This window comes from Notamacropus eugenii, chromosome 3 (assembly GCF_028372415.1).
Source record: "Notamacropus eugenii isolate mMacEug1 chromosome 3, mMacEug1.pri_v2, whole genome shotgun sequence".
Classification (NCBI taxonomy): Eukaryota; Metazoa; Chordata; class Mammalia; order Diprotodontia; family Macropodidae; genus Notamacropus; species Notamacropus eugenii.
The window spans coordinates 214,554,696-214,578,826 of NC_092874.1; the positions used below are offsets into that span (position 1 = coordinate 214,554,696).

Below are 24,131 nucleotides of genomic sequence, written 5' to 3' on the forward strand. Positions count from 1 at the left end.
TGTCATAAAAATTTTTCCAGTTCTGCTTGCTTCATTTTGCATCAGTTCAGATAAGTCTTCAGAGTCTCTGAAATAAGTCTCTGAAACTATCATTTTTTTACAACACAATAATATTACACTACATTTATATACCATAATCTGCCATTCCCAAATTGATGGAAACACTCTGAGAATCAGATTCTTTGCCACCTGGAAAAGTGCTATAAATATTTTTGTATGTCCTTAGTTTGTCTTGTCTAAGATTAAATATCTCCCTTAGTATACTATTCCTCAAATTCCTCCTTATTCCTCCCCTTTCCCACTTCTTTCCCTATTGCATTTCTCTACTCAACTGTATGTACATTCTTCCCTCCTTTGACTAGTTGAAGGAATATTTCATATCCCTTGAATAAAGTAAGTTCACTCTGTCCTTTTGGTGACCTCTCAAGGAATATAACATATGTGAGTTGGCCAGGTATTAATGTTCCGGGAACTAGCCACTCCCGGAACACATAGATAATACTTGGAAGATTTGGCTAATCCTCCCAGTATATGATTAATTAACTTATATCTTGTGGCCCCGTATGGTATCTCCTTGATGGATAAACACCTGCATTCCCATGGCCATGTGCCTGACCAGCTTGGAACAGTGTGCGGAGCTGTTGGCAAAAAGCCTTCTTTGTCTAGATCCCTATAAAATCCCCTTGTTTAGTGTAAGTCCTCGGAATCTCACCATGGAGAGGATGCTCTGCCTGGGACTACGTGCTCCCAATTCAGACCCTGAAAGCTGTATCCCGGGATTCCCCAGCTGAGAAAATTCAGGTGTTGGTGCTTCCCTGAATTGGTGATGCTTTTCTATTTGTTTCTTTTAATACTTATTTGATTATTATTCTGATTATAGTAGTGTGTATAGTGTTTATTGCATGTTGCTGGATATGTTACTGTAAGAAGCCTTTATACTGCTGCTTTTGAATATTAAAATCTATTTTCCTTATTATTGTGACTGAACGTGTCGTTTGTGGGAACGAATCCGAACCGAAAGTAAAGTTCTCCCTACTCTAGTTCACATGGGAATGGAGTATGAGTGGTAGCTCTTCCTCTCAATCCTTCTTCCTTATTTGAAACAGACTTTTAATTGTGTACCCTGATTTGAGATAATTTTCCCAAGCTTTCCTTTCACTTTGCCCACCCACTGTGTAATTCTCTTGTCTCTTTCCATTCTTTTAAGATCATCACGACATCAGGATCAGAGAAAATGTCTAATCTTCTTTCTCTGTTATACAATCTAGCTCATATTACTTTCATTTTCAAATATTTGATCAGTTATTCTTGGCCATCAACCTCTATAGTTTGCTTCTGGAACGCTGTATTCCAAGTTGTCTATTATAGGGGTGACTGCTAAATCATGTACGATTCTGACTGTGGAATCCTAGTACTTGAATTCTTTCTTCTTATATTTTTTCTTTGTACTGAAAGTTCTAGATTTTTCCTATGATTTTCCATTTTGGGAATGAAGAGTCAAGAATAATTTTAAGGTTGTTAACTTAGGTGACCAAAAGAATGGTGGAGCTCTTGACAAAGATAGGGAGGCTGAGAAGAGGAGTTGGTTTTTGGGGAAAGATGATGAGTTCAGGATTAAAATGTTAGTATTATAGGACCTAGAAGAACCCAGATTTCCTGCAAATACCCCATTGAAGCTTAAAAATGCACAAGCTCAAAAAAAGGAGACTCACCTGTAAATTCTTCCACCCAGCACAGGGAGGTAGAAAAGGTTGCTGGAATCCTGAAATAGAAAAGCTGGAATTAGGTGTAAAATGTGGCTCAAAGCTGCCCCAGCATGACTGGAGAAGGCTTTCAAATGGAATTCAGTATGTTAGAGGCCAAAGGTTAGTGGGAGGCCCTGAACCCAGTGGCTTGGCAATAACTCACTGTGATTTTTTTAAGGACTTTGCCACAAAGACCTTGAAAAAGTCAAAGTGAGTAATTTTCCAGCCCAGGTTGGCGTAGGGAGACAGGGTTGGCCAGAAGTCAGGAGCCCAGATGGACTACTCCAGTGTCCAGGGCAAGTGCCACAAAGCAAAATGCCCAGTCTGATACTGGGGTATCACATATAAGTTGCAGAACAACTTTGGTATTCACTGCCCAATTCTGTTGGGCAGCAAAGTGGCACAGGGGATAGAGTGCCAGGCCTGGAGTCAGGAAAACTTGAGTTCAAATCTGGCCTTATTTACTAGCTATGTGACCCTGGGCAAGTCACTTAACCCTGATTGTCTTAATTGCCTCATTTGTAAAATGAGCTAGCAAAGGAAATGGCAAACCACTCTGGTATCTTTGCCAAGAAAACCCCAAATAGGGTCACAAAGAGTCCAATATGGCCAAAATGACAGAATAATAACAACCTAATTCTGTGTCACAGATTCAGGATGGACTGTGTTGTACGGGAAGGGAATCAAGTTCAGAAACAAGGAGCAGCAGTGTGGTACAGATACCAGGAGAGGACTGGTTTCTAGAATCTAGACCAGTCTGAAGTCTGTGGACAAATACTCATGGCAGGAATCCTAGACTAAAGGAAAGAGCTTCCCAACTGACTGATAGAGGCTGAGGCTAGCAGCAGTATACTGTTTCTCAGACCCAAATGTAGGTCAGGGATTTGCAGTACTCAGAATAGAAGGGAACAATAAAACTTTACTCTGGATCAGACCCCTTGGGGAGCACTGAAATCTTGTGGGTCCCAAATCTGAGTTGTCCCTAATACCCTAGAATAATACATCCCTTGATATCCCCTCCTTAAGGCCAAGGAAAGTATAATCTTTTGCTGTTTCTGTTTTATTAAAAGTACCTCTGATTGAATAATGTAATTAAACAAGATCCTCCCCACATATTGTTGGGCCTGCCCACTGAGGGAAACTTGATTTGGAGAGTTGTTTTGTAGGAGGGTCCCAAGTATCTTTTGTTTTTTTTTCCTATTGAGGCACTGGGTCAGAGGGTCATGCCCTCTGACTCAGAAAAGTGTATAAATACTCTGGGGGTGAAGTTTTACTTTGGGGCTTACTGACTGAAGTGTTTGTTTGACCAGAAGACTCTGGGAAGCTGCTAAGGAACCCCCTCACCCCCCACCCTGCTTTGAAAACCCAGATGTCGGTGCTTCTCTCTCTGGTAACTATGGTCAGACAGGTGGACCTGTCTGTTGAATTGTAATGTATGTACTGATTATGGTCAGACAGAGGAAGCCATGTCTGTTGATCTTTGATTTCTCTGTATTTTCTCTGAAGTTCAGGGTGCTGACTTTTTTCTCTGAACTAATTGAATGATACATGGACTTGATTAAAGTGATTGTTAATCCCTCAAAAGTTACCTTTCCTTTTAGAGAAGCAGATCAAAGAACCTGTGGTAGTAGGCCCCCTCTGTGTATTTTGGGGTGCTTACTAATACATTATGGCAATGAGGATGGGATCTGCATAAATTAAAAGGAAAGTATGGAGTATTGTGGAACTGGGACTATAAAAATAAAAATACTACAAGCAGTCAAAGAGAAAGAATTCAAGTGCTAGGACACCACAGTCAGCATCATACATAATGCAGCAGCCACCACTCTACTAGAATAAAGAGCTTAGAGTACAATGTTACAGAAGCAAACTAAGAATAACAACAAATATTTTAAAAATGAAGATAATGTGAGCTGGGCCATATGACAAAGATGGAGGACTAGATGTTTTCTTTGATCCTGATGACCTTTCAACCTTACCCACAACAGAAATGATTCATCAGAGATGGTCTAGGACACCAAAAACCCAAAGAAGGTAAAAAATTCATAAAGTAATGCCTCACTCACACTTCCTTAGCATCCCATTTGCCACTCCCCCATCCATTCCCAGAATTAAGGCTGCACAAACTGACCTGACCCATAGGCTTACAAAAGAATGTAGCTCCATACCCTTATTGAATCCCCCACCTTTGAAATGTAATGAAATCCAGACTCCAAACTGTAGAAATCTGCAAAGGTTGCAATAGTGACAGAACTCTGCAGGAGAGAAAAGGAATGGAAGGAATGGGGCAGGACATGTATCTGGGATTATTCGATTCTCCACTCTACCTCCTGAACCTCCTTCTAGTCAGTGCCACAGAGATCCAAACTCCAAATGGCAGGAATGTGTCTAGGTTGAAAAGAATAGCAGCATGGGCGGAGCCAAGATGGAGGAGTAGAAGGACGGATCTGCTCTAGCTCTATCCCCGTAGCCCATAAAATACCTGTAAAAAATGACTCTAAAGAAATTCTAGAGCAGGAGAAGCCACAAAATGACAGAAAGAGATTTCTAGCCCAAGACAGCCTGGAAGGCTGACAGGAAAGATCTATTGCACCCAGCTTAGAGCAGAGCACAGCCCAGCCTTGGCCACGTGGTGCAGCATGAACAGGACTGGAACAGGTTTCAGGACATGGAATCATGGGCAGCAGCTGTGGTTCCCAGATTTCTCAACCCACAAATGCCAAAGACAGATTCAAAAGTCAGTGAGAAAGCTCTTTCACCTGGCAGGGGAGGTCTGGCCCAAGCCTCAACTCCAGGGTGGAGGAAGTCACTGCAACAGCAATGTCCATTTTTGGAGCCCTCAGCCTAAAGACCCTAGGGGTATCAAGTGGCTGATCTAGGTCTCAGCCCTGAGTGGCAGTCCTGGGGTGAAAAGAAACTCTGATGTGGTGGAGCTGGTGGAGACGGTAGAGAGGAAACCCTATTTGCATATCCTGGGCAGAACAGAGTGCTTGTGGTTGCTCATAGACAAAAGCGCAGGCCAAGAGAGGATTAAACTCCTCTCCCTTGATTGTGCCACCTTGAAGAAATTGAGAACTTACAGATCCCTAGATGATACCCTCCACTTGACAAAGAACTCAAAAGTCAAGTAACTGGCTGGGAAAAATGCCCAAAAAAGGGGAAAAACTAAAACTATAGAAGGTTACTTTCTTGGTAAAAAGATATTTTCTTCCATTCTTTCAGATGAGGAAGAACAAAGCATACCATCAGAGGAAGACATCAAAGTCAAGGCTTCTACATCCAAAACCTCCAAAAAAATATGCAATGGTTTCAGGTCATGGAGAGGCTCAAAAAGGATTTTGAAAATCAAGTAAGAGAGCTGGAGGAAAAATTGGGAGGAGAAATGAGAGCAATGCAAGAAAATCATGAAAAGTGAGTCAACAGCTTACTAAAGAAGATCCAAAAAAATGCCGAAGAAAATAACACCTTTAAAAATAGACCAACCTAAATGGCAAAAGAGGTCCAAAAAGTCAATGAGGAAAAGAATGCTTTAGAAAGCAGAATGGGCCAAATGGAAAAGGAAGTTCAAAAGCTCACTGAAGAAAATAATTCTTTAAAAATTAGAATGGAGCAGATGGCAGGTAATGACTTTATGAGAAACCAAGAAATTACAAAACAAAACCAAAATAATGAAAAAATAGAAGACAATGTGAAATATCTCATTGGAAAAACAAGTGACTGGGAAAATAGATCCAGGAGAGATAATTTAGAAATTATTGGTCTACCTGAAAACCATCTTCCAAGGAATTATCAAGGAAAACGGCCTGATATTCTAGAACCAGAGGGTAAAATAGAAATAGAAAGAATTCACCAATTACGTCCTGAAATAGATCACAAAAAGGAAAACTCCTAGGAATATTTTAGCCAAATTCCAGAGTTTCCAGGTCAAGGAGAAAAATATTACAAGCATCCAGAAAGAAACAATTTAAGTATTGTGGAATTACAATCAGGAATGCAGGATTTAGCAGCTTCTACACTAAGGGACTGAAGGGCTTGGAATATGATATTCCAGAGGTCAAAAGAGATAGGATTAAAACCAAGAATCACCTACCCAGCAAAAATGAGTACAATAATTCAGGGAAAAACAAAGCATTCTTGCTGAAAAGATCAGAGCCGAATAAAAAATTTGACTTTCAAATACAAGAATCAAGAGAAACATGAAAAGGTAAACAGAAAAGAGAAGTCTTAAGGAACTCATTAAAGGTGAACTGTTTACATTCCTACATGTGGGATGTTATTTGTAACTCATGAGACCTTTTTCAGTATTAGGATAGTTAGAGAGAATATATATGTGGGTATGGGTATGTATGTGTATATTATATATGTGTAGATATGTATATGTACATGGGTGTATGTTTGTATACACACACACACACACACACACACATAGACAGAGGGTGCAGGGTGAGCTAAATGTGAAAGGAGAATACCTAAAAAAAAAAATTACTGTTGAATGGAATGTACTAGGAGTAAGAGAAAGGGAGATGTAGAATGTAGCAAATCACCTCACATAAAAGAGGAAAGAAAGAACTTTTACAATGGAGGGGAAGAGGGGCGAGATGAAAGGAAATAATTGAGCCTTACTCTCATGGGATTTGGTTTAAGGAGGGAATAGCACACATTCAATTGGATATGGAAATCTATTTTACCCTACTGAAAGGCAAAGGGGAAGGAGATAGGAGAGGGGAGACAATAGAAGTGACAGAAAATTGGGAAAAAGGATAATTAGAAGCAAACACTATTGTGGGAGGACAGGTCAAGGGAGAGAATGGAATAAATGAAGGACAGGATAGGACAGAGGGAAATGTGGTTAGTCTTTTACAACATAACTATTATGGAAGTGCTTTGCATCGTTATACATATATGACCTATATTGAATTGCTTATTTTCTCAATGAGGGTAGGTGGGGAGGGAGGGAGAGAATATGGAACTCAAAACTTTAAGAATGAATGTTAAAAATTGTTTTAGCATGCAACTGGAAATTAAGGTATACAGGCATTGGAGTATAGAAATCTATTCTGCCCTACAGGAAAATAGAGGGGAAGGGGGATGGAAGAAGGGTAGGTAATAGAAGAGAGGACAAACTAGAGGAAAGGGTGGATGGGGTACATGATGTCCTGGGGTGGGGGTGGGGAGAGATAGGGAGAAAATTTTGAATTCAAATTCTTGTGGAAGTGAATGTTAAGAACTGAAAATAAATAATGTATTAAAAAAAATAATAGCAGCATGGCAATGCTCTGTACCATTGGGCTAGAGTACTAAAGAACGGGGAAATGGAGCAGGACACTGTCTGTATGTGTGAAGTTATGTGGCACTACAATAAGCTTAAGGGAGAGTCTATCTAGCTGGGGCAAGTTCTGTTCCCCGAAGTTATTTGGGGCAGAATTCTAGGCTAGTGAACCACATATTATCTAGTGTGGGAGGAAGCTGAGGGGAAAGGGGTTAGAAAGTGAGCATGAGGTACTGTTGGTGGAGTTGTGAACTGAGCCAGCCATTCTGGCTGGATCTTGGCTATATTCAAAGAGGATCCAGCAATTCCAGTGCTAAGTTTATATCCTAAAGACATCCAAAAAATAAGAAAAGAAAAAGGAACTATTTGTACAAAAAATATTTATAGCAGCATTTTTTGTGATGGTTAAGAATTAGAAATTGAGGGGGTGCTCATGAGTTGAGGAATGGCTAAACAAGTTATGGATATGGTTATGATAAAATGCTATTGTGCTATAAGAAATGAAAATCAAGATGATTTCAGAAAAACCTGGAAAGACTTACAAGAACTGGTGCATAGTAAATTGAACAGAACAGAAGAACATTGTACACAGTAACATCTATAATATTTGATGAACAACTGTGAATGAGTTAGCTATTCTCAGCAAAACAATCCCAAAGAACTAATGATGAAGCATACTATACTTCACCAAAGAACTGATATTTGAATACAGTTTGAAGAATGCTCTTTTCACTCTTTTATTTCTTTCCTTTTATTTGAATCTTCTTGTATAAGATGACTAACATAGAAATGTTTTGCATAATTGCACATGTATAAGCTATATCTGATTGCTCCCTGTCTCAGGGAAGGAGGAAGAGACAGAGGCAGGGAGGAACAGATAGAATTTGGAACTCAAAACGTTAAATAAAAATGCTAAAAAGTAAAATGACCTATTCCCTTTTTTTTAAAGTGAGCATTAGGAAAAAATAGGGGGAATACAATGTGAAATTACAGAAGAAGAAGAAGAAGAAGAAGAAGAAGAAGAAGAAGAAGAAGAAGAAGAAGAAGAAGAAGAAGAAGAAGAAGAAGAAGGAGGAGGAGGAGGAGGAGGAGGAGGAGGAGGAGGAGGAGGAGGAGGAGAAGGAGAAGGAGAAGGAGAAAGAGAAGAAGAAGGAGGAGGAGAAGAAGAAGATACTTTAAGCAAAAGCAGATAAAGAGAGAAAAAAAAATTAAAAGCAGAAGGAAAAATGGCTTCCAGATCTACTAAATGAGTTTAGGAATCTAGGAATAAATACAGCAAAACAAGCTATCCCTGAACAGGATATGAGAGAAATGAGAATTATGAGAGCAGAATGTGTGGTTTACACAGCAAAAATAATTAGCAGAATAGAAAAACTGGAATAAGCCAGGTAAGTCTCACCAAAGAAACAAAGGAGAAAAAGATTGGGAATGCAAACACAGACAAGCGAAATTCAGTCTAGAAGAAAAGAAGCAAAAAAACAGAGGCAGACACAAAATAAAACTGAGTAGTTAAAAAATTTACTATGTGGTGAATCCAAAAAATCATTTTAAATGATTTGCAATCATATTATCAAACAAAGAAAAATCAAAGATTCAAAAAATAAAAATGTATTAATAGCAAGAGGAAATGAAAGGAACAAGCATTTATATAACACCTACTGTGTGCTAGGTACTGTGCCAAGCATTTTTTAACAAGTATTATCTCATTTGGTCCTTACAACAACCCTGATAGTTATTTGATATTATTATTCTCATTTTACAGTTAAAGACACTAGGGCAAATATAGGTTAAGTGACTTGCCCAAGGTCACATAGCTAATAAGTTTTTGAGATCTGATTTAAACTCAGGTCTTCCAGAGTACACACCCAACTGCACTACCAACTGCCTCTGATAGGCAAACATGGAACCTACATTATTCTGAAAGGAATCATAGACAACAAACCAATTATATTATAATTATATTAAATTATACAATTATATTATACTTATATGCTCCTACTGCCTCATCACCCAAATTCATTAAAGGAAATATTAACTGAATCACAAAAATATATAGATGTTACAATAATGACAGGAAATTTCAGTGTTCTCTTTGCAGTTTTGGATAAGTCCAACAAAGATAAACTAAAAAAAATGTAACATATAGAACTGAGCAAATTGTTAGAAAAAGAATAACTTACCCAGCAAAATTAAGTGTTATTATACTAATAGAAAAATTGATAATGAAACAGAAGACTTCCAAGTATGCCTGATTTTAAAAAAACCCAAAACTGCGTAGAAACTTTGAGCTTCAAACCCAGAATTTAAGAAAAATTTTATAAAAAGATAAACATGAATCACCAATGATAATGGACTACACAAGGATAAAGTACTTACATGCAAATATGGGAAGATGTCCCCTGTCCATTCTGAACCCTATCATCATCAGGAGTCATAGAGGGAGATGAATTACATGCAGCCTGGCAGTAATACTGTTATTTCTTGATGATCTTAAATGATTGTAAAGAGAGTGGAAGAGGAAAACACTGGGGAAGAAAGGAAAGCAATTGTGGGGGAAATCATCTCATCATAGTGCAAAATAGATATCTATGTAAACAAAGAAAGGGTGGGGAAGCAGCTTACTACTCTTCAACATCACCCTCTTCTAAACATGTCAAAGAAGGAAAGGACACACGCACACACACACACACGCACACATGCACACGCACAAAGTTGGGGACAAAAATACATATTACTCAACAGGGAAATAGGAAGGGAAGGGGAGGAGGAATGGAGACTTAGAGGAAGGATAGATTAAGGGAGAGATTAATCAGAAGCAAAATAAATTCTTACTAAGGATGTACAAAAATATAGCACTTTTTGAGGTAGCAAAGAATGGAAATCTGAAAGGATATCCATAAATTGAGAAGTGGCTGGACAATTATGATATATAACTGTAGTGGCATACTATTGTAGTGTAAGAAAAAATGAAAAGTATGATTATAAAGAAACCTGGGAAGACTTTAAATGAACTGATAGAGTGAAGTGAATAGAACTAGGAGAAAAATTTTATGCAGTTGTAACAATATGGCAAGGACAAACAACTTTGAAAGAATTGGGAACTCTAGTCAGCATAATGACTGATCACAATTCCAGAGGATTAACACCAAAATATGCTACCTTCCTCTTGTGCAGAATCATATATGTATATACACACATACATATAGATAGATATATACATACTCTCTCTATATATTTGATTTACTTAGGCTGTTGTCGTTAAGTTGGGTCTGACTCTTCATGACCCCATGGATAACAGCATGCCAGGTCCTTCTATTCTCCATTACCTCTCAAAGTCTAAGCTCATGTGCATTGTTTCCATGATACTATCAATCATCTGCCATCTCCTTTTCCTTTTACCTTTAATCTTTTCCAACATCAGAGTCTTTTCCAGTGAGACCTATTTTCTTATTATGTGGCCAAAGTATTTAGGCTTAAGGTTCAACATATGACCTTCCAATGAATAGCCTGAATTAATTTCTTTAAGTATCGATTGATTTAATCTCTTTGCTCTCCAAGAAACTCTCAAAAGTCTTCCCAGCAACACAATTCAAAAGCATCAATTCTGTGGCACTCAGCTTTCCTTATAGTCCAACTTTCGCAGCCATACACTGCTACTGGAAAAACCATAGCTTTGACTATACAGACCTTTGTTGGCAAGGAGATGTCTCTGCTTTTTAGTATGCTGTCCAGATTTGCCATAGCTTTCCTTTCAAGGAGCAAGTGTCTTTTAATTTCATGACTGCAGTCACCATCTGCAGTAATCTTGGAGCCCAAGAATATAAAATCTGACACTGCTTCCATTATTTGCTAAGAAGTGATGGGGTCAGTTGCCAAACTTGATCTTAATTTTTTTGATGCTAAGCTTCAAACTAACTATTATACTCTCCTTTTTCACTTTCAGCAAGTGACTTCTTATTTCTTCTTCACTTTCTGGCTTCAGAGTAGTACTGAGTATCGCTGATATTTGATTTTGATATTGTTAATTCTTCTGACAACCTTAATTCTAGCTTTTGATTCTTCCAGCCTGTCATTCCACATGATGTACTCTGCAAATAAGTTAAATCAGTGCTTCTTAAACTTGGGTTGTGACCCTATTTGTGGTTGTGTGAACATGGGGATCACAAAAATTTGGCAACAGTAAAAGGCACAACAACCAAAAATTAATTCAAAATCAAATTCTTAATGAATCCGAGGTGTTGCTGGCAGTGCTTGCCCGTGTTACATTGTGTGACTCCACTGCAGTCTTGATTCTGAACACACATGCACACTGCATATGCTATAATGCCACACAACACTAACAAACACTGCCAGAAACAACTTGGCTCAGATTTGAGATTATGGTATGTTATGAATTGCAGTGTTTTTACTGTACATACAAACTTTTCCATTGTTACAGAAACATAATAGTTTAGTTATGGAAAATGAAGACTTTTAATATTTTCCTACCATAATTCCTCTGCATGGAAGTACCAAATTAGTGTATCTTTGGATTATATTGTGTTAGAATGATTGATTTTTAAAATTGCTGTTGTCTCCTTCTTTTACAGAAACATATCTATTTAATCAGAGCAAGTAAAGACAAAAAGTCCTTTGAAAATATTTCTCCACAATCCTGGCTATATGTGTGTGTAAATGTGAACATCAGTTTTTTAACTTAAGCACAAAAAATGTAATTTAACAAACTAAAGCTAGTATGTATTTGAGAAATTATTAGCAATAGTTATTTATATTTTAGAACAAACTTTTTTTGGAGGTTGTAGATAAATGCTAAATTTAGAGAGAAGAGGTAAAAATACTGATGACAATGCAGCAGATTCTTCATTACTAGATTGTAGTACACCTAAATGGACAAGAAAAAGAAAATACATTGAATCATTTTTGCAGTATGGATTTATTTCTAATAATGATGATGGGGTGGAGAAATTTCTTTGCTTAATTTGTAATGAAGTTTTGGCTGCAGAGAGCATGAAACCAACCAAACTAAAATGACATCTTAATACCAAGCATGCAGCATACTACAACACCAAGCATACAGGATACTAAAATAAACCAAAGGAATATTTTGAGCAACTTTTACAATCTTCAAATAAAGAAAAATAACATTCTGAGAAATTTGTTATTGTCAAAGTATTTACTTGCATTTTACAAAAGTTTTTAATTGTAAAAACTAAAAAGTCCTATGTGATAGGACAAGATCTTGTATTACTTGCTGCTTATTAAAATGTTAGAAATAGTTCAAGGGAAAAAGTGTGGGCATGAAATTTGTAAAATTCCTTTATCCTTTTATTCCTTTGTTTCCCAAAATAATTTCTGAAATTAGTAATGACCAATTCTAGCAACTTATTACCAAATTTAAGGGCAGCCCAAAATTTGCAACTCGGATAAAACTACTGGTATAACTGTACATTAACAACTGTTATGTTTATCTTACATGTTTATAAGATGTGCTTAGGAAAGAAGCATGGAGGAATTATTGTTTTGTCACTCTTTGGAAAGGCACACAAGAGATATGAAATTTATACAAATGAAGGTTTATAATGGAAAAACCATTGAGGTCTGAATAGATGGTACTGGAGTTATAGTGAACAAGAATGTTGGATCTGTGGCAAAAGCTAAAGCTGGTGACAATGAACATATCACTTTTATTTACTGAATGATCCAACAGGAGGCACTTGTAGCCAAAAAAACAAATATCACCAGAGTCAGATGTGCTTTGAGATATTATCAAAATCATTAACTTCAATAAAAGCTGTGCCCTTAATAGCCTTTTGTTTTCAAACTTTTGGAAAGAAATGGGCTCTGATTACAAAAGTTTATTATTACATACAGAGGTAAGGTGGCTCTCAAGAGGGTGAAGTTTAAACAGATTATTGAAAGTGAAAGATGTTATATTTTTGACTGAGCAGAAATCCAATTTTGTTAATTTTTTTCATCATGACATGGCTTTCAAAACTGTTACTTGGCAGATATTTTAAAAACTCAATTAATTAAATATGTTGCTTCAAGGAAAAAATGGTAACATATTTATGTTAAAAGATAAAATTGAAAATTTTCCTTAAAAAAGTTAAGATATTAAAGCATAGGTTGGAAAACAATTCTTCAGAAATGTTTACAGCTACAGATGATTTTATAATTGAAAATAACCTTCCCAAAGATTTAATTGTAAGAATTATAACTGATCATCAGAAATGCCTGGAGATACAGTTTCAGAAATACTTCCCTTCAAATTTTGATTCTAGAAACCTAAGTTGGGTTCATAAACTATACTCCACTGAAGTAAAAAAAAAATCAGTCATCTGCCATTAAAAATTCAAGAAGAAATTGCTAAGTTATCAAGTGACATAGGTTTAAAATTTGAGTTTCCTAAAAAAAAAAGTTGTTGAATGAATTTGGCTTGGGATTAGAACAGAATTTCCAACAATTTCTGAAATGGCCTTACACACATTTTTACCATTTTTTACTATGTATTTATGCAGCATTCTCCACACTGACAATTATAAAATCAAAATATCAATGAACTCTGAAAAATGTTGAAGATACTTTATGTCCTGCAGTGTCAAAAATTACACCAGGATTTAATTCTTTTTGTAAAAAATAAACAAGCATATCCATCTCATTAGTATCCAAATTTAATTTCATCTTTTTAAATAAATGGTAAAATTATAAGCATACCAAAGAATTGTTTTAAAATAAATTTCTTTATGATTTATTATCAGTAAATGTTTAGTTGGTATACCTATACATCTTTTTATATACCTATACATCTGGGGTCACATAAAAATTTCTCAGGTTAAAAGGGGTTGTGAGTGGAAAAAGTTTAAGAACCCCTGAGTTAAATAAGGTGACCACATGCATCCTTGTCATATTCCTTTTTCATTCTTAAGCCAATCAGTTGTTCCATGTTCAGTGCTAACTGTTGCTTCTTGGTCTGCATACAGGTTCCTCAGGAGACAAGATGATCTGATACTCCTATCTCTTTGAAGACTTGATACATTTTGTTTTGATCCACACAGTCAAAGACTTTAGTGGGGAACTTGTGTCCTTGAGGTCACACATGGCCCTCTAGGTCCTCAAATGTGGCCCTTTTGACTGAATCCAAATTTCACAAAAGAAATTCTGTTCTGTGAATTTTGGATTCAGTCAAAGGGCCTCACCTGAGAGACTCCAGCCTTGCAGGTTCCCCATCCCTAGTTTAGTCAATGAAGCAGAAGCAGATTTTTTTTTTTTTATAGAACTCTTTATAGAACTTTTTTATAGAACTTGATTTATCCATAATCCAGTGAATGTTGTCAACTTGGTCTCTAGTTCCTTTGCCTCTTCAAAAACCCAGTCTGCTCCTTCTGGTAATTCTTGGTTCACATATTACCAAAGCCTAGCTTGCAGAATCTTAAACATAACTTTGCTGGCATGTGTGCCAATGAGTGCAATTGTTCAGTAATTTAAACATTCATTGGCATTGCCCTTCTTTAGGATTGGGACATAAACTGATCTTTTCCAATCCAGTGGCTACTGGTGTGTTTTCCAAATTATCTGGCATATTGAGTACAGCACTAATGGCATCATCATCTAGGGCTTTAAATAGCTCAGCTGGAAGCCCATGACCTCTACTTGCCTTATTGTTAGCAATACGACCTAAGGCCCACTTGACTTCATTCTCCAGGATGTCTACCTCTAGCTCATACCATTGTGGTTATTTGTGATATTAAGATCTTTCTTGTATAGTTCTTTTGTGTATTCTTGCTGCCCCTTCTTAATCTTTTCTGCTTCTAATTTTTGTCTTTTATCATGCCAATTTTTTTGCATGAAACTTTATCTTGATACCTCATTTTCTTGAAGAGATTTCCTCTTCCCCATTCTATTTTTTTACTTTGCTCATTTCTATCTCTCCTTGCTATTCTCTGGAATTCTGCATTCAGTTGGGTATATCTTTCCCCTTTCCTTCTTTCCTCAGCTATTTGTGAAGCCTAATAATTCATTTTTCTAAGAAGGGTTTTGTTTTTCTTTTGTTCTCAATTTGTCCTTAGATTGTTCACATTTTTTAAAAAAAAGGCAAATTTATAACAATTGAAAAGGAAAAAAGAAAATCATTTGAAATTATTTTCCCCAGTTACATATTAACAAAATTGACTATAGAGAATGAGTAAAAACTTTAAAAAAATGTAAACCATTGTTCAGTATCGCTAATGAATATTGACCTGAAAATTTTACATAAAATATTAGCAAACAGGCTACAAAGTAAAAGAAAAATTATAATCTATCACCAGGTTGGATTTGTACCAATGATTCAGAGTTGGTTCCATATAAGGAAGACAATATATTTTTAAAAAATTAAATGAATTACATAAATAATTTTTAAAACTACACAATCATATCAATAGATGCAGAAAAGGCTTTTTTTTTTTTGACAAAATTCATCTCCCCCTTTCTGTTAGCATAGAAGCATGGGAATAAATGAAACTATCCTTTATACAGTAAATAATATCTAGCTAAATATAGGAAAAAAACTTTATATGTAATGGAAACAAGTTAGAAGACTACAATAACAGGTTGCCCATTTACTTAACAGAATCCTATGTTAGCTATCACAATAACACAAGAAAGAAATCAAGGGAATACATATAGGCAAAGAAGAAGCAAAATTATCTCCTTTTGCAAATAATATGATGGTTTATTTAGAAAACTCTAAAGGGCCAACCAAAAATTAATTGAAACAAGTTCAGCAAAGTTGTAGGATATAAAATAAATCTACATAAATTATCAGCAGAGCTGATATCAGAAGAGCTAGAAAGAGAAAATCCATTTAAAATAACTATAGAAGTTATAAATTATTTAGGATATATCTACCAAATCACACAAAGGAACTAAGTGACTCCAACTATAAAATACTCTTTGCTGAAATAGAGATGGTCTGTATGGGAAAATATTACTCATGAGTAGGTCAAACTAATGAAAACTTTAAAAAGTAGGAAAGAAAGAGGCATAGCAGTACCAGATCTCTAATTAAATTACAAAAGAGGAATCATTAAAATGATTTGTTACTGGTAAAAAGAGAGGTCAGTAAGTAGAAGAGCTTAGGTAGTGGTGGTTTTTGCTCTTGTTCATCCTCAATACTCAAAGATCAATGATATCACAAGGATATGTGCACTGGATTTAAGTGAGGCCAAGCTGCGAAAAGTCATTAGCCTCACTCTCTCCTCCAGGATCATCTAAGTCCATTGGTAAGACAAAAGTCGAGATGACTGGCAATGGCCCAGGATGGAGTGGATGACCTTGGTCTTTTTAAATTAAGTTCTTTTCCAAGTCTCAGTTTGCCTGAGGCAACACCCATTCAAGATTAAGGGCTAGGTAAGAATTGAGACAAAAGATGACCTAGTGTGTCTTCACAAAAGAGTCAGTCTGGAAGGGGAAGACCCTCAGAGTTTCAGAACAGAAACCACTTACTATTTATACCCAAACAATGAGCAAGGCTTGGCCTTGGACCTATTATTGATCATTCAGTGAAAGCCACAGTGATTTGGGTTTAAAGGCATAGATCCATTTGAATCACAATGAGCTTTTTCCATGCTGTTTTTTCAGAGCTATATTTCAAGAAATCAAAAACAAAAATTGTGCAAGAAGAGATAATTTTCCAAGCTTTTTGAAAAAAAATTATAAGATAAATGTTAAACTGAAAAAAAAATATCTAGCCCTCTAACCGTAAGATATCTTACAAAATATAAGGGACCAAAAATTATATTCCTTTGAACAGAGTACCCACATGTAAGGGTATGACTTACCACATGGACAGAGGGAAAGAATTAGAAGGAGAAAGAGGAGGAATAGAAGAAGAGGAAAAAGAGAAGGAGGAGGCAGAGGATGAAGGAAAAGAAGGATGAGGAGGAAAGTGATAAAAGGGGAAGGGAGAAAGGGAAGAGGAAGAAGAAAGAAGTATTGCCCAAATTAATCATTAAATCAACCAAAAACTCCCCAGAGAGCAGCTCCTACTCTTCACAGATTTTTGCTTGCTCATTCTTGAAGAGGACCAATGATATCATGAGAGTGATGTCATCAATTGCAAGTGAATTGGATTTAAGTGAGGCATAGCTGGCAAAATTACAGGTCTCACTCTCTCCTCCAGAGTCAGTGGAGTCTAGCGAGAAGACAGAAGTCAAGATGACTAGAGATGGCCCAGCAACAGATTAGGTACAAAACATACAGAAGCAAAATAAAATTCAGTAGCATAGTGTTTAAGAAACTCAAAGACCCTGGTGAGTGTAATAAAGATTAATTTTTTTGGCAGGAACTCCTGGGAAGACTGGATAATGCTGTGAATATGTGTTTAACATGCCTTTGGGACGTTTACTTTAAAATGTTCAACAGGTAATTTCTAATGTGTGATTTGAACTTCAGAGAAAAACAAGGATTACATATCTAGTTTTAGCAGTTATGTATATAGAGATGGAATTTAAACCTGTGCAAACTGATGAGGTCACTGAGTATGCAGAGAGGCAATAGAAGAGGATTCAGGTCACAGCCTTGGGGTAACACCACAGTCGGGATGAATGACAATCACGCAAATGTATTTGAGAAGTAAGTATGTATAATCTGAAAATAGAGAATTTTAAATATACACGTCACAGGATATTAAAGTATGTTAATACTCATTATTAAATGAAATGTTGTGAGAATGATAATATGTTTAAGTTTCACTTATTATTCTAGAATATCTGGCCCTCCTGAAGGAATATTGTAGTTCACCTCTGTTCTATAAGCAATTAAAAAAATAAACTCTTACTATTGGCTAAACTAACAACTAAAACAAGTGACTGAAATCACATCCTGGACTACAGAATATCTCTAGATGAAGTCCATTTCCTGGATTTAGGTTACACTTGACGTGGTCTCCATTTCTCAAAACATGAGTTTTAGAGACCTGTTGAAGACATTACTTTTCTGCAATAAAGACATTAGGAGTGAAAGGTCTCTAATTTCCTGAGACCCCCAGGAATTGTATATTTGTCTGTGTACTATTTTTTCTTAAACCAAGCTTCCACTGTAACCAGTGGCTGAACATACATAAAACTTTTTTTTTAATATAAGTTGCATAATTTTGGAACCATCAATCAGCACTAATGTCAGCAATTAAACAAAGTATTTATTTTCTGAGTTTTAAAAAAGCTTCCCAGGGACAAATGTGTGAATTAATCAATGACAAAGTCAGGATTTTTAAGGCAAGAATGGACAAGCAGAAATATTTATATTATCACACTTATTTAATAGCCTCTTATTGGGAAAGAATATAGAATTGGAGTTAGAATTGGAGCGCATTTAGAGCTAGGGCTAAGGTTAGAATTGGAGCACATTTTTAGGGTTAGATCCCTTCCTATTGCACCATATCTTCTTGCACACATTCCTTTGTTCCAGTCTTGGATGTCTCCAGTCTTGGAAGAGGAATTATTTCTTCCCAATGTTTTGACAGATTGCCCTTTCAATCACTTCTCTCCTTTCCCTCTCACTGTTTTCAATCTTTCTTAAATTGTCTGGATCCTTTCCAGCTACTTGCAAATATGGCTAGATCTAACCCTATCCTTTAAAAAAACAAAACCAAAATACATATATTTGTTAGAATTTTGACAATAAAGATCTGATATTATCTTATTAGCTATATTATCTAATATTAGATACTATCCTCTCAGAGCTAGGCTACTAGAAAAAACTGCATTTTTTTTCCTCTTTCTTACCTTCTACTCATTTCTTAGCCTCTTGTAATCTGTCAAACTATTATAAAGTCACCAGTGGTTTCTAAATTACTAAATCTAATGGGCTTCATCATGCAGCATGACACTGTTGACCACTTTTTTCCTTCTGGATACTTGTTAGACTTTTTCCATATTTTTCTGTGATATTCTTTATTCTTGATCTCCTCCTTCTTGCCTGATCAAGACTTCTCAGTTCACCTTAATGCAGATGACTTCTGAATCTACATAAGTACCTTAAATCTCTTTTTAGCTCCAGTTCCACATCTTTTCGCTGCCTGGAGACATTTCCATCTGGATGTCCCACAGACATAGCAAACTCAACAAGTCTAAAACAGACTTCATAAACTTTTCCCCTAAAACAAACCCTTCTTATTTCTGTTGAGGGTTTTACCATTGTTAAGCCAGGTTCACAATCTAGTCATCCTTGAACCTTCATTCTCACACTCCATATCTAACCAATTTCCAACCCGCATAAGATTTTTTACATTTGTCCTCTTCTCTCTACTAACACCACAACCCATCTCATCCAGGTTCTTCTATAGGCTACAAGAGCTTACCAAATGATCTCCTTGCATCCAGTTTCTCTCCATTTTAACCAGTTCATTACAGGCAGCCACGAATTTGACATTCCTAAAGCACAAGACTGACAAATGCACTCCCCTTTGGAAAACTTTGGTGGTTTCCCATTGCCTTTAGGAAAAAATAAAAACTATTCAATATGACACAATACTTTTTTTTTTTTTGTCACTGTGCCTCTGCACATGCTCCTTCCTTGCTTTTGCTTTTTGAATTCCAAGATTCTCTCCAAGATTCAGCTCAAGTGCCACCCTCTACCAAAGGCCTTTCCTGATACTAGTATATTCCCCCAATTTTTTTGTATGTTGCATCTTTTATATAAATGCTGCATCTTTCCAACAGAATTTAAGGTCCTCGGGAGCGGTGACATTTCACCTTCTGTATTTCTATCTGCCTAGCACATAATATGTACTTAATAAACTTTGGTTATTGAACTGTGAAAAATGTACTACATAGATCATAAGATTATTCTAAGAAAAGTGCTTTAAAGGGACTGTAAAAATGAGTTATTAGACTAAGCATCACCTAAATGAGAGGCAAACTAGTGATACGATAAATATTGCCTAATACATTTACACTTTGGTATTAAAGCAAGTAGAAATTAAAAAACATTCTCTTTAGGCTGTATCCCCAAGAGATCATAAAAATGGGAAAGGTCCCACATGTACAAAAATATTTATAGCAGTTCTCTTTGTGATGGCCAAAAACTGGAAATCAAGGGGATGCCCATAAATTGGGAAATGGCTGAATAAATTGTGGTATATGAATGTAATGGAATAGTATTGTGCTATAAGAAATGATGAACAGGAAGACTTCAGAGAGGCCTGGAAAGACTTATATGATCTGATGCTGAGTAAAAGGAGCAGAACCAGGAGAACTTTGTACACAGCAACAACCACAGGATGTGAAGAATTTTTCTGGTAGACTTAGTACTTCATTGTAATGCAAGGACTTAAAAAATTCCCAATGGACTCTTGAGGCAAAACACCTTCCACATCCAGAGAAAGAACTATGCAACTGGATCACAGAATGAAGTAGACCACTTTCTTTTGTGTTATATTTTGGTTTGTTATATGATTTCTCCCATTCATTTTAATTCTATGCAACATGACTAAGGTGAAAATGTATTTTAAAAAAACAACATTCCTTTTAGGTATAGCCAAACAAGTCATACTGCCATTGTCAAATAGTACCAGATGACAGTCAATTATAATGCTTGTTTATCCTGTGTGATTTTACTTAGGTATAGTTACCAAATTGTAACTATTAATAGTAAATTAATAATGAGCACTCAGTGGTATGAAAAAGTTAATGTATTTCCAAAAGGCCTGATAATAAAAAATGTGTCTTACCTACTCATGAAATCATCCTGAAAATCACTGTACTCTATACTATAATCTTATTTAAATTTTAGAATGTACACCTAAAATTGCTAAGGCTTCAGGATAAAATACTCCAAAAAAGTTGCTGCGTTTTAGATAAATACACATTGTGTGGAAGCCCAGGAACTCCACAAAGTATACAGCAATAAAACCTGGATCTCTGGCCTTGCTGTGAAGGAGGGATTACAGGCAATGGTGTTAACAAAAAACACTCAGTTTTCCTAAGAGTATTGTACAAGAATAATGAAAACCATCTGTACCTGAGGCGCGTTACCATACTACTTTATAGGGAAACAAACAAACAAAAAGAATATAAAATCAAGGCTGAAATTACGTTATACACAGCAGTAGTGATTAAATGATGACTTTATTTACAAGATACAAATTTTTAATATTGAACAGGAATTAAAGTGCTTAATTATACAATGTTTCTAATTCTCATCCTTTATGACCAAATATACATATGTTACAGATTATGTACAATATTTGCCAGTATTTTACATTCATAGATCTTAAAATTTATTTTTCACATGCACTATTAAACATCTGAATTAAATATGGAATTTGAGAACATACCCTTTTCAAGAATATCAGTCAATGCTTTACTTACACACAGAATGAAATGCTAATTTGGTAAAAAGGTGTTTTATCTAAGGACATGATTGTTTTGACAATGAATGGTGGCCCCCAATGATACATTTTTTTATATCCATATAATGTGTATGACAGTTACCATTCCTTCAGAGTAAATGATCCTTTGCAGATGAGGTCATTCTGATTCCTCCCATCCCAAAATATGTATTTTTTTGGCATCATAATTTAAGTAATGCAATTGTGATGTTTGCCAATTTCACATTTTACAAACAAGACTACAATGATTATTTACTAAGAAATAAAAATATTTCATAGAAACTGTGCCATTTTGTTCATGAGGTGAAGGAAAGCAAATGCACAAGAGAATTTGTGAGAATATTTTATTTCACCAAATCTTTAGGCAAGGAAAATAATGGAAATGTACTGATATTGCTGACTTCCAGCACAGTAAGCTGAGTAGAATGTCCAAAGGGTTAAATTCTTTAGGAAAACACCAATTAAAAAACAGGATGAAAATATGACACCTGGCATAAATTGATGTATGTGTGTGTGTGTGTGTGTGTGTGTGTGTGTGTGTGTGTGTGAAGAATCTGCATGCTGATCTTACAAAAAGCACCCAAACTTTGCTCCTTTGGTAAGTATATGCACTTACTTTTTTTCACCTTAATACTTTGTGTATTTCCTCCCCACTGACCCAAATTTCATAGTAATAATATAAAGCTAACAATTGCTTGGATCTTGGGATGAGCACTGTTTCCTCTGTCCATATTCTGATCTATCTATTCCTATCTTTCCCAGTCTCCTTGTTCTCTCCCACCACCTTGTTAAGAGTGCAAAATCATATTGACATTATAGACGTGAAATGAATGCACAAGAATAAATGATTTTAAAAATTCATGTAAACAATAATGTAACATGTTTAACAGTGTGAAAGAAATGTTCCCATGGTAAATAATTTAATTTTCATCTGTGGAAGATAGTATGAATGTTTTAGTGCACACAAAAATGAATTCACTTAAGGAATTTTAAAAATATTTGTCTTAGTGTAGAATTTAGAGACATACTCAAAGACAAAAATTAATTTGAGTTCATTAAATGATCCTACAGATATAGATATGGGACAAAAATGAAGAAGAAACATGACAGACTGCTATCCATAAGGCATGTTACAAAAGATCCAAGGATAAGAAAAGCTAAGTCAAATTACCCTTCCTAAACTGAATACATTCTTGAAGAATACAAAAATTAGGGGAAAAAATTTTAAGACAATGTCTTAGTTCATTTTGACTGGCTATACAGATTATTGCATATTTATACTTACATATATAATATTTACATATAATCTCATATCTATTAACATAATGAAAATGCTTCATGTAATAAGTTTTATTTCTATATATTTTCTTCAGTGTTATATAAGCAAGGATTTTTAGAGAAACCAGGGTCTTTTCTCCACCTAAATACTTACCTTCAGTCCTGCCTTTCCCCCAACATAAGGTAAAATCTAGACAGGAACACTGAAAGCTGAGAATAAGCAACATAGGAGAGGAACACACTAAGGTTTAAAAAAACCCAAACCAACCACTTTTGCACATAAATCCTCAGGATCATGACAGCAGCAAGAAAACAATAGAATATTGTATTGGCAGCATTATTTTAACATTTACAAATTTTTCAGAAAGCATGAAAGATTTTTCAAAAACCCTGCAGTACCAGGAGGTCTGTAGTTTCTTTAAAATATAAAAATAAAAAAAAGCCTTCTTTATCACCTCATATGTATCTTTGAACTAATCTACTTAGGGGTAGATAGGATTTCTTTTAATACTTTGCTTCTATAAGAAGTTAATATCTCTTTCCCGCTCTAACTTTCTGATTATGAAATATAATTAGAAACAGTAGTTATCACATTTTTGAAATAATAAAGTATTTAATTATCTGTATCCTTTAAAATTTTTTAAATAATTGATTTCATGAATGGAATATAAAGAACAGTAATGTGAAGTGCTGCATTAACTCTAAGCTGGAGAAAGGAGACATACACACCCCTTTTGGGCAGATACTTTTGTATTCAAGTTTTCACTGTAAATGCCTACTCTGAAGAATGAGATGACTTGCAGACCACACTTGTGATGTTGAAAGTGACTGCTGGCATGTCCATGAGTAAGCTGGATATATAAATGTGCACGATGTACAATGTTTAAAACTTCAAATAAATTTAAGAAAATCAAAAGCAGAAACAAAAAAGAACTAGATTGTTTTACTATAATGAACAGTAGATTTTATGAACTCAGTCATTTTTTTTGGTTTCTGGGGGAGGATGGACTGAAGAAGACAGAGATAATTCAGAAAGCAACAAGAAAAAGAAAATATTTGATTAAGCCTGAGACAGGATACTGCTTCTAATAGGATAGCCATTGATCACTGTTAGTTAACACCAGAAGTCCACAATAGTACTGAAAATGAAACACAACTGTAGGACCTTCACTACATATAAAGGTATCTAAAAAAACTCCGTTTCATTGATCAAATAAGATAGTTAACGTATTCTTTCCTAAAAGGAGAAAGAAACACAAAATAGTGCTTTCCTTTGTAAGGAGGGAGAAGGAAGTAATTCTTATCACACAAAGTCTTTCCTAGGATCACTTCTGATTTATGAAAATGAAAATAGCATCATAATTTTTAAATCTGTAGCATATTGTATAAATAAAATCTGTTTTTAAAAAAATGGGGTTTTTGTTGCTACCAATGTGTTGAGCCAAAAAGTGAGACAATTGGGCTTTTTGTT

General features: G+C 35.5%; 1 protein-coding gene across 10 annotated transcripts in view; it reads right to left on the minus strand.

The window, feature by feature from the left end:
* Positions 1-24,131, minus strand: part of FGD4 (FYVE, RhoGEF and PH domain containing 4) — a 253,013-nt gene that overhangs the window by 11,983 nt on the left and 216,899 nt on the right. For 3 of the 10 annotated variants that reach the window (XM_072654332.1, XM_072654338.1, XM_072654337.1), the window contains 2 exons: positions 11,799-11,896; positions 9,401-9,539 (listed from right to left, as the gene is read on the minus strand). In XM_072654332.1, the coding sequence (XP_072510433.1) occupies positions 9,489-9,539; positions 11,799-11,896 (149 nt within the window). In that variant the 3' untranslated portion in view covers positions 9,401-9,488. Of the gene's footprint in view, positions 1-1,712; positions 1,763-9,400; positions 9,540-11,798; positions 11,897-17,506; positions 17,641-19,351; positions 19,485-24,131 lie in introns of those variants that run through there. The other 7 variants (XM_072654336.1, XM_072654333.1, XM_072654335.1 and 4 more) reach the window with 4 other exon arrangements.